This window comes from Labrus mixtus, chromosome 12 (assembly GCF_963584025.1).
Source record: "Labrus mixtus chromosome 12, fLabMix1.1, whole genome shotgun sequence".
Classification (NCBI taxonomy): Eukaryota; Metazoa; Chordata; class Actinopteri; order Labriformes; family Labridae; genus Labrus; species Labrus mixtus.
The window spans coordinates 3,992,872-4,007,145 of NC_083623.1; the positions used below are offsets into that span (position 1 = coordinate 3,992,872).

General features: G+C 42.7%; 1 protein-coding gene and 1 non-coding gene across 3 annotated transcripts; both read left to right on the forward strand.

The window, feature by feature from the left end:
- Window positions 1–744: 744 nt before the first annotated feature.
- On the forward strand, window positions 745–13,478 carry znf512 (zinc finger protein 512). 2 transcript variants are annotated; one of them, XM_061051559.1, is made up of 16 exons: window positions 745–1,040; window positions 2,718–2,850; window positions 3,192–3,247; window positions 3,399–3,457; window positions 3,571–4,136; window positions 4,708–4,800; window positions 5,041–5,145; window positions 5,402–5,526; window positions 6,092–6,178; window positions 6,823–6,921; window positions 7,012–7,179; window positions 7,260–7,457; window positions 7,637–7,738; window positions 7,936–7,998; window positions 8,396–8,494; window positions 9,194–13,478. In XM_061051559.1, the coding sequence occupies exons 2-16, from the start codon at window positions 2,751–2,753 to the stop codon at window positions 9,929–9,931; spliced, it is 2,658 nt and encodes an 885-aa protein (XP_060907542.1). In that variant the 5' UTR covers window positions 745–1,040; window positions 2,718–2,750; the 3' UTR covers window positions 9,932–13,478. The 2 variants fall into 2 exon arrangements, with proteins under 2 accessions (XP_060907542.1, XP_060907543.1); XM_061051560.1 differs by having other exon boundaries at window positions 5,077–5,145.
- trnak-cuu (transfer RNA lysine (anticodon CUU)) lies at window positions 5,700–5,772 on the forward strand. The gene has a single exon. It is a non-coding gene; the product is annotated as a tRNA-Lys (tRNA).
- Window positions 13,479–14,274: the final 796 nt, after the last annotated feature.

A 14,274-nucleotide genomic window follows, 5' to 3' on the forward strand; every position in this document is an offset into this window, starting at 1 on the left:
AATCGATGAATCGGTTGATTTTGTTTTAGTAGACCAAGATATTGTTTGTTGATTTCTATCCTTCCATAGCTCTGGGTTCAGTTGGGCTTCATTTGGGATACTACTTTTACTGTAAAATGCATTTTTGTGTTGGCATTTTGTCTAGTTTTTTTTCATACATGCATTCTAAATGTTGTTGGCTCTTTCAAATGTAAATAAATATATGGATTAATTTTATAATTTGTGTTGATTCCATTTGTTTAGAAGCAGTTTGTGTTGTAAATTATTATGTAAATTATGGTTTTGCAATTCTGAAATTACTTTTTTTTTTTTTTTGTACGGCTAAACAATGTACAACAGAAAAATATGATTACATAAATAACCCTATGCTGGGTGAAAATACGCATATATAATAATAACCCATTGAAAAGGTCAAAAGGAACCAACGTTGGGTCATTTTGACCCAATTTAAGAGTAAGAAAATTAACCCAACATGCTGGGTCAAAACGACCCAGTGCTGTGTAGGTGCTAGATTGACCCAGCGCTGGGTTACTATATAACCCATATTGGGTCAATTTTGACCCAGCATTTTTTACTGTTTAAAAACCCAAACTGCTGACGAAACAAACAACCTCAGAACACAAGTTTCACCTCCTCCCTGTCGGCACAAGTGGACTGGAGAAGGTGGAACCCAGGCTCTCAAAACGTTTCCATTTGACTTTTCTTTTTTGGGGGGGGGTATTTATAGAGTAGAGTATAGAGTGGGTATCTGTCCGACAGTCCCTGAAGGCAGCAGCAGATGCGGGTCTTATTTGTTCTCTCCAGCAGGAGGGCGTTCCGCTGAAGAAGACACAAATACAGTGCGCTGCATTATGCCGGTTGGTTGACGTTTGGATGCTGTCAAAGCTTCGAGGTTTGTCTCAGAGTGAACATCCAGCGTCGGGCCTTCTTTGATGTTAGCCTTCCTGCTGGTTTCACTGCCGGGGGAAAGGCGACAGAGGAGGCCGGACTTGAAGACATGGAGGCTATCCGTCCTTGCAGAGGGAGTGAGCTGTAGGACGGTAGGCTCTCTCTCTCTCTCTCTCCCTCTCTCTCTCTCTCTCTCTCCTTCTCTTGCATTTCTTCCTCCGTTAAGAAACAATAAAAAGGTGGGCAGGTCAGGTAATGCTATCACAGCTAGCACTAGTTTTGCTTTAGCTGCAGTTTGAGTCTTTTTCTTTCCTCTTCACCGTCGTCGTCCAAAGAGAAAAATCTTATTTTTGTGATCCACACGGACAATAATGATGATGGTGGTTTGAAGTCCTATCGCTTCAGTCCTGGAATGGCTTCTGAGAAAAGCAAAAAGCCCTCTGACTGTATCTGAACTGCTGGACATTCATTTAGCTCTGTTTAGATTTGTAGAGCACTAAACCAGTGTCCTTAAACATGACACGAGAGGCTCACATCCACATTACACTGAGCAGAGAGAAAAACAACACTAGTGTAAACAAGAACCATGCATGAAGAAGTCACTAAAGGTTAGAGAAATGTTTGCTATAGTAAAGAATCTCTGATTAATTTTGAGGTGTAAGAACATAGATAAATCTGAATTTGTGAGACAAACTACTGTAATGTAAGAATCTTTATTTGTTTAGTCAAAATGTAGAGAAAAAAAGTAAAACCGTCAGTGATTAAGTGAATTTCACATTTCAGCGCTATCAGCATAAACCTGTTAATAGTGTAATAGTTAATAATGCATTAATTTATTTTTAATCACATGCTATTTTGTCCCTTTAGGCTCACCGTAGATAGTCGTCTTCAGTGTCTCCCTGTAGTCTCACTGCTGCATCTTTGAATGTCTTTAATGTCACTTTAACAAACTCTCAGACAGCTCAGCTCACTAGTCCAAAGTAATATCCACCTTATGACATCACACATTGACCTTATGACATCCCACATTGACCTTATGACATCACAAATTGACCTGATGACATCACACATTGACCTTATGACATCACAAATTGACCTGATGACATCACACATTGACCTTTGTTAGCGTCCTCTTTTTTTTAAGATTTATTTTTGTGCCTTTAATGGATAGACAGGACAGTGGATAGAATCAGAAATCAGGGAGAGAGAGAGAGAGGGGAATGACATGCAGGAAGGGAGCTGCAGGCCGGATGTGAACCTGGGCCGCCCGCTTGAGACGACAGCCTCCATACATGGGGGCGCGCGCACTAACCACTGCGCCACCAGCGTCCTCTTTAACTGTATTCATTTACTTTTTGATCCGTGACAAGTTCCTTTTTCTGTGGTTAAGTAAAAGCCGTCACCTTCGATCTACCAGAAGTTCATCATTTCCTTTCAAAATAAAGGCAGGTTTTTATCCAAACAGGAAGTAAAGCAGCCTCAGGTTAAGTTAAGATGAAAATGCAAATATCCAAAATGAAAGTGTAACAAAAACTGTTTTGAAATGCAAATAATGGAATATTAAACATCAACACCTAGCTGTGGGAGTGTCACCCACCTGGGGGAGGGGCTACTGCCCTTTGTGATGTCATGAAGGGAAAATCTCCAAACGGCCTGTTTGAGCACACATTTTCTGAAAAGTGGAGCAGACAAAAGACGGAGAGGATGGACTTTTCTCATCATTGGGGGGTTTGAAGACAGACTAGAGACACATGTTAGAGTTAGAGGAACATGGGGAAGTGGATTTTGTATAATATGTGACTTTTAATGTTCTCTCTGGTGTGTTTCAGTGGTGATTTCTACAGAGTGTCTCCTCTCATATTATGGACCCTGCCCACATTGGAGGGGATATGTCACCTTTGTATGTGCCACGAAAGAGAAGATCTGTCCAGTCACAAGCTAAAGGTGGAGTGCCATGTCCAGGTGAGTAAAAAACTGTGAGTACACATCATCATGAGCAGCTGTCACTTTTTCATTTCTCTCAATGGAGAGGACGTTGACTGCACAGGGGAATATTTTCATTTTCCTCCTCTCTCCATTTAGCTAGAAAACTTTTTCAATTCACAAAACATCCAGACTTAAGACAAACACACACAACAAACAACAACAAACACACAACAACAACCTCAGCAGCTCACAGAAATCATGTTCTGAGTAATAAAAGGTTGTTGTGAACGGTTTCACTCTTTGATGCTTTTTGCTGTAAAAACAAAAAAAATCAGACAACTTCTTCTTCTGTCATTTTCCTGATTTTTAATCGACAGTTGTTCAGCGATTGCCAGAAAGGACGTGTGAGTTAAATTCAGCTGGATATCCCAAGGTGAGCGTGGACTCGCACAGAAACACACACATAAGAGTTGATGTGTTTAAACATCCTGGTACTTTCACTCACCGGACCTTTCCCTTAAAAGTGCGACGTCTATAAACACAGCGGGATCTGTTCTCTACTTTTCTGTTCGTCAACCTTTCAGAATGACGAGTGTGAAGAGCAAGACGCCGGGAAGATGAAAAGAACCTACGGGAGGAAAAGGTGAGACACTCATCCACCTGTCCATCTTGTTTGAAGCTTCTTTATAAATAAATGATTTCACTGGTCTCAGCTCATTGTTAAACTGTAGTAAATGTAGAACCTTCTTTTTAAAGGTACGAGGAACTCCAGAGTGTTTCCATGGGAACGGTAGATTACCCCACCACCAGCTGCTCGATGATGTCATCGGGTGGTCCGTCAAATGGGGCGGATCCAGGGTCTGTGGCTCCGCCCACTGCTAGGCTCTCTCCTAGAACCGCGGGGAAGGATGTGTGGCCCGAAGGCCCCGAGGCGGGCAGGGATCCGTCGCAGTCTCAGGACCAGAGCTGGACCTCCAGCAGGGACCGAGGCCCCGACGCCTGGGCCCCCGGGAGAGACCGAGGTCAGGACCAGGTGTGGAACTCTGGCAGGGAGCGAGCGGGACACTCCAGTCAGGACCAGACTTGGATCCCAGGCAGGGACAGGGCCCACTCTGGAGCCGACCAGGCCTGGATGACGGGCAGGGATCGGGGACCCGAGCAGGGCTGGGCGGCCGGCAGAGACCGGGGTCAGGATCAGGCCTGGAATGCAGACAGGGATCAAGGGAGGGAGCGGGCCTCCTCGGGGCCGGAGCAGGCGTGGGGGACAGAACAAAACCAAGACCAAGACTGGAGCAGAGACAGAGGGCACGTCTGGAGACCAGGTGGGTACCCCGTCACAACACTTTAGCTTCAGGTCCCCTCTTCCTGTTGAGGGTCTTCACCCGGGTCATTTTTGTGACTCAACAGCAGCCAGTATGTCCTCCTAACTTTAGATTCTGGTCCTGAATGGTCTGGATTTGTTTGGACCAGAGAAAGCCTACCCTGCGGCGGCTGTTTCAGGCGTCAAAAACCGCTGCATAGAAGCAGTCAGTGTTGTTGATTATGGTCTTGTAAAACCTCGCCCGAGGACACATCGGACATGTGTCTGCATGAGCTGGGAATTGAACCCCGACCTTCCGGTTGAGAGACGACAGACTCTACCACTGAGCCACAGCCACCACATCTTGTGCCTCTTATTAACATAGTATATGTGTAGTTTATATGATAGTATTTAAAATTCAGAAGTTTTCATGTGTTGCTGTTTTGCGTTTGTCTTGAAGGTATAAATATATTTGTTGTTGTACCGAAATATTTTTGTGTCCATGTTTGAGGTGTAAAAATTGTTGTCTCTCTCTCTCTTGTTTTTATGAGACTGACTTTCTTCTGCACATGTTTCTCATGTTTTCTTTAAAGACTTGAACATGAAGAAAGTCAACAGAGGGGAGATGGAGCGTAACCAACCTGCCAGTAACCTCACTCAGCCACCAGAGGGCAGCAGAAACTCATGTACGTTTCACCGTCAAAATCTGAAAAATCAACAGGCTGAGCGTGAGACACACTCCAGTCAATTTCAAAATAAAACACAATATACAGTCATCAAAATAACATCAAAACAGGCTCCAAAAGAACAACAAATCAACCTCAGACAGACAAAGCAGCATGATGTTTGCACATGCATGTGGTCTGCAGAAATCATGTTTGTCGTGGGTCAGAATGAAACCCTGTCATGTAATGTGAATATTTCAGGTTCAGATGTAACCAGTGTTGGAGAAGCTTCCACAGCCCAACCCAGCGAGGATCAGAAACCGCCCGTCATCTCCACAAAGAAGGAGCCTCCTAGCTACCCTCCAGGTGAGACAGGCTGCTCAACGACCGCTGCTGAGAGGCTGAAAGTGTTTCTGAAATGTATGTTTGGGGGAACAACAGAATGCAGAAAATGCTTTTTCATTTACATGTCATATATTATAATAGATCAAATCTGTACATCTATTCAGCAGAAACTCAAAATAAAACTGGGAATCGATCAGCAGGGCAACTCATATTCTTCTGTGATATCAAACTCAGAACTTAAATCTAAATAACATCTTGGTTTGTTGACGTCTACCAGGAAGTCAGGAGGAGCGTTGGCAGCTTCAGATTGTGGCCAAAGGTCGAGTCACCTGTCCAAAATGTAAAAGTGTGAGCAGGAAGACGGTGGAGGGTCTGAAGAAACACATGGAGAACTGCAGAATGGTGAGCACTCGGTGTTTGCACGATGAGAGCCTCGATCAGAAAAGGATTGTGGCTGCCAAAGCTGTGCAAAAGAGAGAAGAGATAAGATAAATCTATAAGTAAATAGATAGAAGTAGGAAATTATTAAAAAATTCCCGCTGCAAATACAGCATACAGCACTTGTAACATTAGCAGCCCAGCTAGCTCAGTCGGTAGAGCATGAGACTCTTAATCTCAGGGTCGTGGGTTCGAGCCCCACGTTGGGCGCAGTGGCTTTTAAAAAATTCCAATGTGCCTGTCCTGTACCTGTGCAAATGGCAATAAACATCTAATCTAATCTGTTGCATAAACCATCTAATTCACAAAGGAGCCGCTCGAGGTAGCAAATGATTATTCCATGATTTTGTAATATTGAACAATGTAATTGTCCATCAAATATTTTTTTCAAATCAGCGCCTTTATTTGAATCAGTTTTTAACGGCCACTGGTTTGTATCTGAAGAATTGGATTTATATGTTGCATAAAGCTTCTGGGTTCAGAGAACAAAATGTCTCATGTGACGTCACTACGTATCTGTCATGTGCAGCAACCGTACATCTGTCCACACTGTGGGAAACAGCTGAAGTCTTCAACAGGGATGAAGTATCACATCATGGCTGACCACAGCCACCTGGTAAGAGTATTCATCTTCTTCAAGGTTTAAAAGTTACACCTTCAGTTATTTTATGTAAGTCTGGAAAACAGATTAAAGAGATGTCAAGTTCATTTTCCAGATAAATGAATGCATTTATTTCCCACATTACAAATATTTAAAGGTGACATATTCTCCTCCTCTCCAACCAGTTTAAATAAGTCTCAGAGCTCCTCAAAACATGTGTGTGAAGTGTCTTGTTCTAAATCCACTCTGATCCTGTATTTGATCATGTCTATAAACCCCTCTATTTCAGCCCTGCTCAGAACAGGCTGTTTCTGTGTCTGTACCTTTAAATATGTAAATGAGCTGTGTCTGACCACGCCCCCTCTCTGGAAGGGCTTGGGTGTACTCGGTGCTTTCTCGCTCCATGTCCTATTGTTTACGGTGAGAAGGCAGACTCAGAGGGCAGAACAAACACCTAGCTGTGGGAGTGTCACCCACCTGGGGGAGGGGCTACTGCCCTTTGTGATGTCATAAAGGGGAGAATCTACAAACGGCCTGTTTCAGCACACATTTTCTGAAAAGTGGAGCAGGCAGAAGAAGGAGAGGATGGACTTTTCTCACCATTGGGGGGTTTGTAGACAGACTAGGGACAGACTGCGCCTCTTCTCGTCTGTTTTCAGCCGTCGGCGGACGATGTTAAGGACCTGGACGATCGTGTCATCAAAGAAAAACTTCGTAAAATCCTGAAGAGACTCGGAAAACTAAAATGCTCCAAAGAGGTAAATCAGAATCATTTACAAAAGGAAATCAGAAAAACAGAAAAAAAAACATGATGTTGGTGTAATGATTCATTTTTCTGCTCTGGTCAGGGCTGTACCGCTGCGTTCACCAGCATCATGGGCTACGTGTACCACATGAAGAAGTGTGGAAAGGAGGAGTCTGAGCTGGAGAAAATGCTGCTGAACTGTTCTCACTGCGGGAAGACGTACAAATCGAAGGCCGGCCTGGAGTACCACCTGAAATCAGAGCATGCTCCGGTGAGTCTTTAGTCTAAAATCACATCTGATGGATAAAGAAACAGTGTAGACAGCAGATACTGATGCTATCCCCCCTGCAGACGCCCCTGAAGACCGAGGACGACGAGGCTCTGAAGGCCCAGAAGGAGGCCAACCCGGAGAGGACGGCGAGCGGCAGAGTGCAGCGAGCGTCGGCTCAGGTGGCAAACTTCCACCTGGCGGAGATCGCCAACAACGATCTGCCCAAAGACTGGCCCAAGAGGAAGTTCCAGTCGGACCTGGTGCCAGATGACAAAAAGGCGTGTTTAAGAAAACAGGATATACGAGGATGTCTTTGATAGTTCTGAGATATTTAGACATTTCAACCAGCTAGCTGGAGAGGGTTGATAGAGGAAACAAGAAATGTAGAAAATGGTTAAAAATGCCAAAAGTCAGGCCTCCTCTTTTTTATTAATTTACTTTCTTTTGGTTTTCACAGTTGAAATATTCCCGACCCGGCCTGCCCGCCTTCAGCCAGGAGGTGCTTAGAAAGTGGAAGAACGAGGTGAAGCTGCAGAGAAAAGTCCACTGTCCCAACCAGGTAGGAAAGACAAGAAACAACCATATTTTAAGTTTGAATTCAGAGTCAACATCAGAGTCTGTGTGCTCAGCCTGGTCAGTGGAATAGTCTTTAATAAGTGATATGTTTTAAATTGAGCCACAACCAAGAGGAGCTATATATCCCTTTTCTGTTCAGTGTTATTGTTTGTCCTGAAACATATCGTGTGTCCTCCTCAGGGTTGTGACTGCACCTACACGAGTGTGTCTGGACTGAAAGCTCATCTGGGACTCTGCACAAGGGTAAGTCAGCTTTTTTATTATTCTCTGAAATATAATCAGAGTGTGATGTGTTACGGTCGGCCTTGTGGAAACCAGACACAGCATAATTGTGACCCTCCCATTCCTTACTCCGAAACAAATTTGCAGTCCACAATATAACAGCTGTAAACTCCTGCCTTCTGTGCAACACTCTGCATGTGCATTATTTCTACATATTGCTTTAAGTCTTTAACTTTCTGTGCTTTAAGTACAGAACTCGTTTCCTTCATTCTCTGAGCTCTGTGCAAATCTTATTCCACCAATACTCCCCCCTTTTCAGTTTTCGTTGCTTTTTTCTTATTTTGTTCATATTCTATATATTTCTCCTTTGTGTATGAGAACAACAGGATTCATGAAGTGTTTTCTGATCTTCTTTCAGGGCGACTTTGAGGCTGGTAAATACAGATGTCTGATCTGCAACAAAGAGTTTAACTCTGAGAGTGGAGTCAAATACCACATCAACTCCGTCCATTCACAGGTAACAACAACTACCTGTCTCCTCGTTTGGATGGCTTTCTGTTTGTTTATTTGGATTGTATGGAGATGCCATTTGATGTAACTTTGTGTTCAGTTGTTGCCACCTTATGATAAGATATGATATGATACGATGTGATGTGGCACGCTGTGATACGATGTGATACGATGCACTTTATCGCCCGGTAAAATTTGTCTTGGGGCCTTTTTCCCACCTATAGATGGTTTGCTCTGGTCTGAATCGTGGACCAATTTGTCACATTGTTGCATAATCACCTTAAAATTGGTCTGTGTTCACACATGGACATTTACAAGCCGGCCCAAATGTGTGATGAGCGAGGAAACTGCTCTCTGATTGGTCGGAATTTCTAGTGATAAAAGATAAACACAGATTAGTCGTCTCCTGATTGGCTGCTCCAAAGACACTTTTCAATTCCGAAAATGGACAGACAACTACACGGAGTGATGTCGCCTCTGCTCATTGGTTTATATAAATGATTGCATTCATCACAGTGGGCAAACCATACAGTTTGAAAATGAGGCTCTACCACAACCACAAACAACATGTATTACACAACATGTATTACAGAGAAAAAGATGAGAACACCTTGACGCTGTAGCACAACCTGAAGAAACCTTATCTAAAACACAAATCTAATCGTACTCTGACCCCGTCTTGTCCTTTCCCTCCTCCTCCTCACAGGACTGGTTTGTGACCAACAAAAAAGCCTCCAAGAAGTTTGAAAAGTTCCTCAAAAGTCAACCCAAGGAGTACGCCCACAGCGTGGACAAGCAGAACATGGATCAGTACCACCACCACAACCACCACCTTCAGCATCATCATCAGCAGCTTCACCATCCTCACCAACACCATCAGCATCATCATCATCATCATCTTCATCATCACCACCAGCAGCAGCAGCAGCAGCAGCAGCAGCAGCACCATCAGATCCAGCACCAACACCTGCAGCACCCTCTGCAGCCTCTGCATCACCTGCAGCACCAGAGCCAGTTCCTCCATCCGGAGCACCAGAGCCTCCCTCAGCAGGTGGACCCCCAGCAGCTCCATCAGCACATACTCCAATACACCCCTTTGGAGCCTGCGCCCGGGCCCATGTGGGTGGACATGGACCGCAGGGAGGACGAGCCGGTGTCGGAGCAGGCGCCCATCGAGACGGACCTGGACATCAAACCCGTCGAGCTGAACAGCGTCGTCATGGTGGAGGAGAAGAGGAGGGAGAAGGGCGAGAGAAGGAAGGTCGACGGGAAGCAGAAGGAGTGCTTTGCCTTCGGCGGCGGCGGTGGGGGCAACACCTGCAGCTCATGCAGCGAGGCGGAGGCGGAGCAGGACAGGCAGAGACAGATCGACCAGTGGAATCTGAAACGGCCGGGCGTCATGGAGCCTCACCCTGATGCTGAAAAACGACAGAGGAACGCTTAAAAAAAGTGACACTTTCCTTCACCTGCGTCTGATCGGATTTGAACAGCGATAAAAGAAGAAGAAGAAGAAGAAGAGTGTTTGTCTGTAGACATGAAGACAACAAACCTGTGTCTCTTTTCACCACGGGACAAAACGCTTGAGAAGGCAGCTGGAGCTACGACTTATAACTTTTGAAAGTAGATGAAGCATTTATACAACGATGGATACCTTAAGAAGAACCTCAAAGGCGGCGGCGTGGATATATAAAACTGTGTACACGTCATGTTTGGAGGCTGTTTGTCCGTCTTGTTACTGTATAGCCTTGAGAAATCTAGTATACTGTTTATCTGTGTTATAACCTGTAACAGATTCTTTACACCAACGTTAAATGTGTCCGATTCTGTTCGAACGTTTGATAAACCTTCTCGTCTTTCATGTTTACCTACAAGGGAGCGTTTAACCGTAAAGGGGAGGGTGCTACAGTGAAGTATTTTGTTAGTCTTGTTTAGCTGCTCGCTATAAAAAAAAGATTTTGTGCCTCTTGAGTATGATCTGTAGAGCGTCATACAACTCATCACCACTTTTACTTAAAAAGCTTTTTCTGCTATAATGAGCTAGAGACGAGAATAGTTCTCTCTGGTTTGGATTCCCTTCACCCCTGAACCATACTTATAAAAAGTGCGGTTTGACTTAAAGGTCACATATTATACAAAATCCTCTTCGCCATGTTTCTCTAACTCTAACATGTGTCCCTAGTCCGTCTACAAACCCCCCAATTATGAGAAAGTCCATCCTCTCTGTCTTTTGCCTGCTCCACTTTTCAGAAAATGTGTGCTCAAACAGGCCGTTTGGATATTTTCCCTTCATGACATCACAAAGAGCAGTAGCCCCTCCCCCAGGTGGGTGACACTCCCACAGCTAGGTGTTTGTTCTGCTCTCTGAGTCTGCCTTCTCACCGTAAACAATAGGACATGGAGCGAGAAAGCACCGAGTACACCCAAGCCCTTCCAGAGAGGGGGCGTGGTCAGACACAGCTCATTTACATATTTAAAGGTACAGACACAGAAACAGCCTGTTCTGAGCAGGGCTGAAATAGAGGGGTTTATAGACATGATCAAATACAGGATCAGAGTGGATTTAGAACAAGACACTTCACACACATGTTTTGAGGAGCTCTGAGACTTATTTACACTGGTTGAAGAGGAGGAGAATATGTGACCTTTAAGGTAATTCTCTGGCTTTTTTGTGACTTTTCTGCTGTTATTTTGTAGCAAAAGAGGATTTGTGTCGAGGTGGTGTGCAGTAAAAAGCGTTGGAACAGGAAAATTGCACAAAAAGCAAAGGAGTAAGTCAATCCATTGCATTAAAATATAAAGTTAAAGCCTTTGTGGCAACATATTGAAATTAAACTTTTAGGGAAAACTCTCAAACAGTTACTTGTCAAACTTGTTAAGTAAAAAGCAACAGGTTCAAATCCATGCACTTCTTCTGAGGTCGTCAAATGTTCAATACTCTGATGCCTTTCGATACCACGTGCTTTGAAGAGGTATACTCTTGATGATTGATGGTAGTAGAAATGTATAAAAGCTCAGGAGGCAAAACACAACGTAAAAAAGACAAACGGACGACATAATAACAGTCCTTAGATTATCAAAAGGAAACTATTTTGCCAAAATTCTTTTAACAGATGAATCATCTGAGTCCAGCTTCTTTATTATAAAGGCTTTGTGTATGCCTCTGTCAGTCATGAGAGTTAATGAAGAGTCTTTGGATATTTGACTTTTTGACTGACGGACACCAATTTTAAGATGTCAGCGTTTTTCTTGTGTAAATGGCGGGAAGTCAAATGTTCATGCTTCCCTTTAAGTAAAACGATGTCTCCCTGCAACCCTCCTCAGTCATCAAACGTATCTATGGGTAACAAACAAGTCGGCCATGGTGCCTCTTTTGAGTTTTACAATTGTTTTATCGCCATTTCCCAGAATTCACCAGAAAATGTCTCTTAAATTAAATGCATTAAGTTCATCAATTTATTCACTTGTTTAGTTTACTTGCTGAGTATCATCTTACAAACAACACCTTCATTTCAGGAACTGCTTAGGAGTATCCCCCACCCCGCTGTTGAAACACTTCCCATGTTGTCTTACGCTTGTGACCAAATCTCAACCACCATGCATGCACTTTGAACATGCTCGCTGAGCATTTAGACACTTTACAAGTGTTACATGAAGCCGCCCTCGTCTCATTACTGAAACGTGTTTCATATACGGTAAACATAGAACGGATGGGGGATGTTTCCACTGTCAGTCACACCTCGTCTTCCTGCCGTTTCTTTAGTCAAAGAAGCATTTTGACATCTTAGTACTGAAGCACAGTTAAGTTAGCAAACATAGGTGGAATAGAAAGCCTGTGTTGCTTTTATTTTTGTTTTTTAGTGCCAACAGATGAGTTTTACCAACTGTAGGCAGTGGATCCAAAATAACGACATTGTGTGATTAAATATGAACTGTGTTGACCAGTAGAAAGTCCAGTTTTCACGCTAAGGGCGACACTTGTGAGGAGGGCCCCGACCGATTTGTTATTTTTGGGGCCGATACCGATATCTAGCTAGGGAGAGAAAAAAATCCATTACTGATTTATCGGCCGATATCTCTCTTAGATCTATGTTGCATCTAAGTTCTTAGATCTGTAGAGATAGATGGATATAGAAGTACACATGTATTGTGTTGATTCCTCAAAAGCAGTTATCAAACACTTTTGGAAAAGATATTTAATGAAGACAAGATGGTCACTCTACTAGAAAGTAACTGAGCATGAATGTGCATCATATCATTGTTGTAATCCATATAGCGCCCTCTGCTGGTGACAGCCAGATGGATACCTCCTGGTGTAATACAACAATACTCAAATGAAATGTTATTTGACTGGTGAATAAATCTAGTAATATCGGCGCGTTTCTGTGATAAAATAGCCGATACTGATAGTCACCGGATACGCTGATATTGGCCGACATTATCGGCTAGCTGTTTAATCAGTCGGGCTCTACTTCTGAGGCATGTTTATTTTTCAAAGTCTCTCTTTGGGAGTTTTTGAAAGCCAGAAACACGTAGAGGATTGGTTAGAACCACTGTGTCTCCCTTTTCCCTTCTGAAGTAAAGTGTTGTCTTTTTTGCAAAGGTGTTGTCCAGTCGCCATACTTCTAGATATGATGCTGAAAATGTTTTTTATGCTGAACACGGAGGCTGTGTTGTCAAAGTGATGAAGCTCTGTGAATTGAATGAAGACTGAAACACTGTTGTCTTAACATCATTACCGAGTTAAAGGTGTACAGTACACGTACTAATATAGACCAGGTTTGAATAAAGCTAGTCTTTTGAATTAGTTAACACATTAAGAAAGCGCTTCATTTTCCATTTGTGCGATATAATTTGTATTCACAAGGAAATAGACATGATTTTAACCAAATCTGTACATTTAATATGTTGTTTTTTTTAGAAGTATAACATGCTGCTATTTCATAGAACCAGCAGTGTCATAACCACAGATGATTAAAAGTTTAATTCATGGACTTTTGGGGGCTCTGTGTCTTTTATATAAAATGTATATGGTGCACGTTTTTAAAGCACTTTGCAACATGAACACAACATAAGATTCTTCAGGAATAAGATGTGTTTTTATGCCATGTTGTGAGAGGTGACAGCCATCTGCAGAAACTGTGTTGGGCTTGGAAAGAGGGATAGAGGAAGGTTCAGGAAGAAGGAGTGTAAAAGGAGAAATGACAACAACAATGAATAACACAAATAGCTCAAAGTCAGTAATTAGGATAAAACTTTATTGATCCCCAGAGGGGAAATTCAGGCGTTGTAGTAGCACAGACAAGAAAGCTCAAAATACACATTAAACAGAATAGATAAGATAAATAAAAATAAAAACAGGGGGTATATACAGTACAAAATGAATGATGAAGTTAACTATGCAGGGAATTGGGACAGTATTTGCAGAGAATGACAAGATAAAGTGACAAGTGATGATTAAAGTGATGATGGTATGATAAATAGCAGCAAGTAATGTAAACAGCAGAGAAGAGAGGCAGTGTTGTACCACAGTACTGCAGAGTGCAGTTATATAATATAATATAGTGCAATATGAACAATATAGTGTAATATAATGAAATGTTATATAATATAGACTAATATAATAATATATAGAATGTACAGTATATATGTATATATATATTGATGCTAAATAATAATAATAAGACAATAATACAATGTTAGTAATGTTAATAATGAAGCAGGTCATGTGGGTAGTGTTTTATGGGGTGAAGTTTAGTGTCAAGGATGGACTGTTATTGATGTCATAGG

Bases quoted from the DNA above. Each gene is read 5' to 3' on its own strand.
- znf512 (XM_061051559.1), top strand. From the start codon at position 2,751: ATGGACCCTGCCCACATTGGAGGGGATATGTCACCTTTGTATGTGCCA. The intron at 4,137-4,707 runs GTGGGTACCCCG...TTTTCTTTAAAG, and splicing joins AGGGCACGTCTGGAGACCAG to ACTTGAACATGAAGAAAGTC. The intron at 4,801-5,040 runs GTACGTTTCACC...TGAATATTTCAG, and splicing joins AGAGGGCAGCAGAAACTCAT to GTTCAGATGTAACCAGTGTT.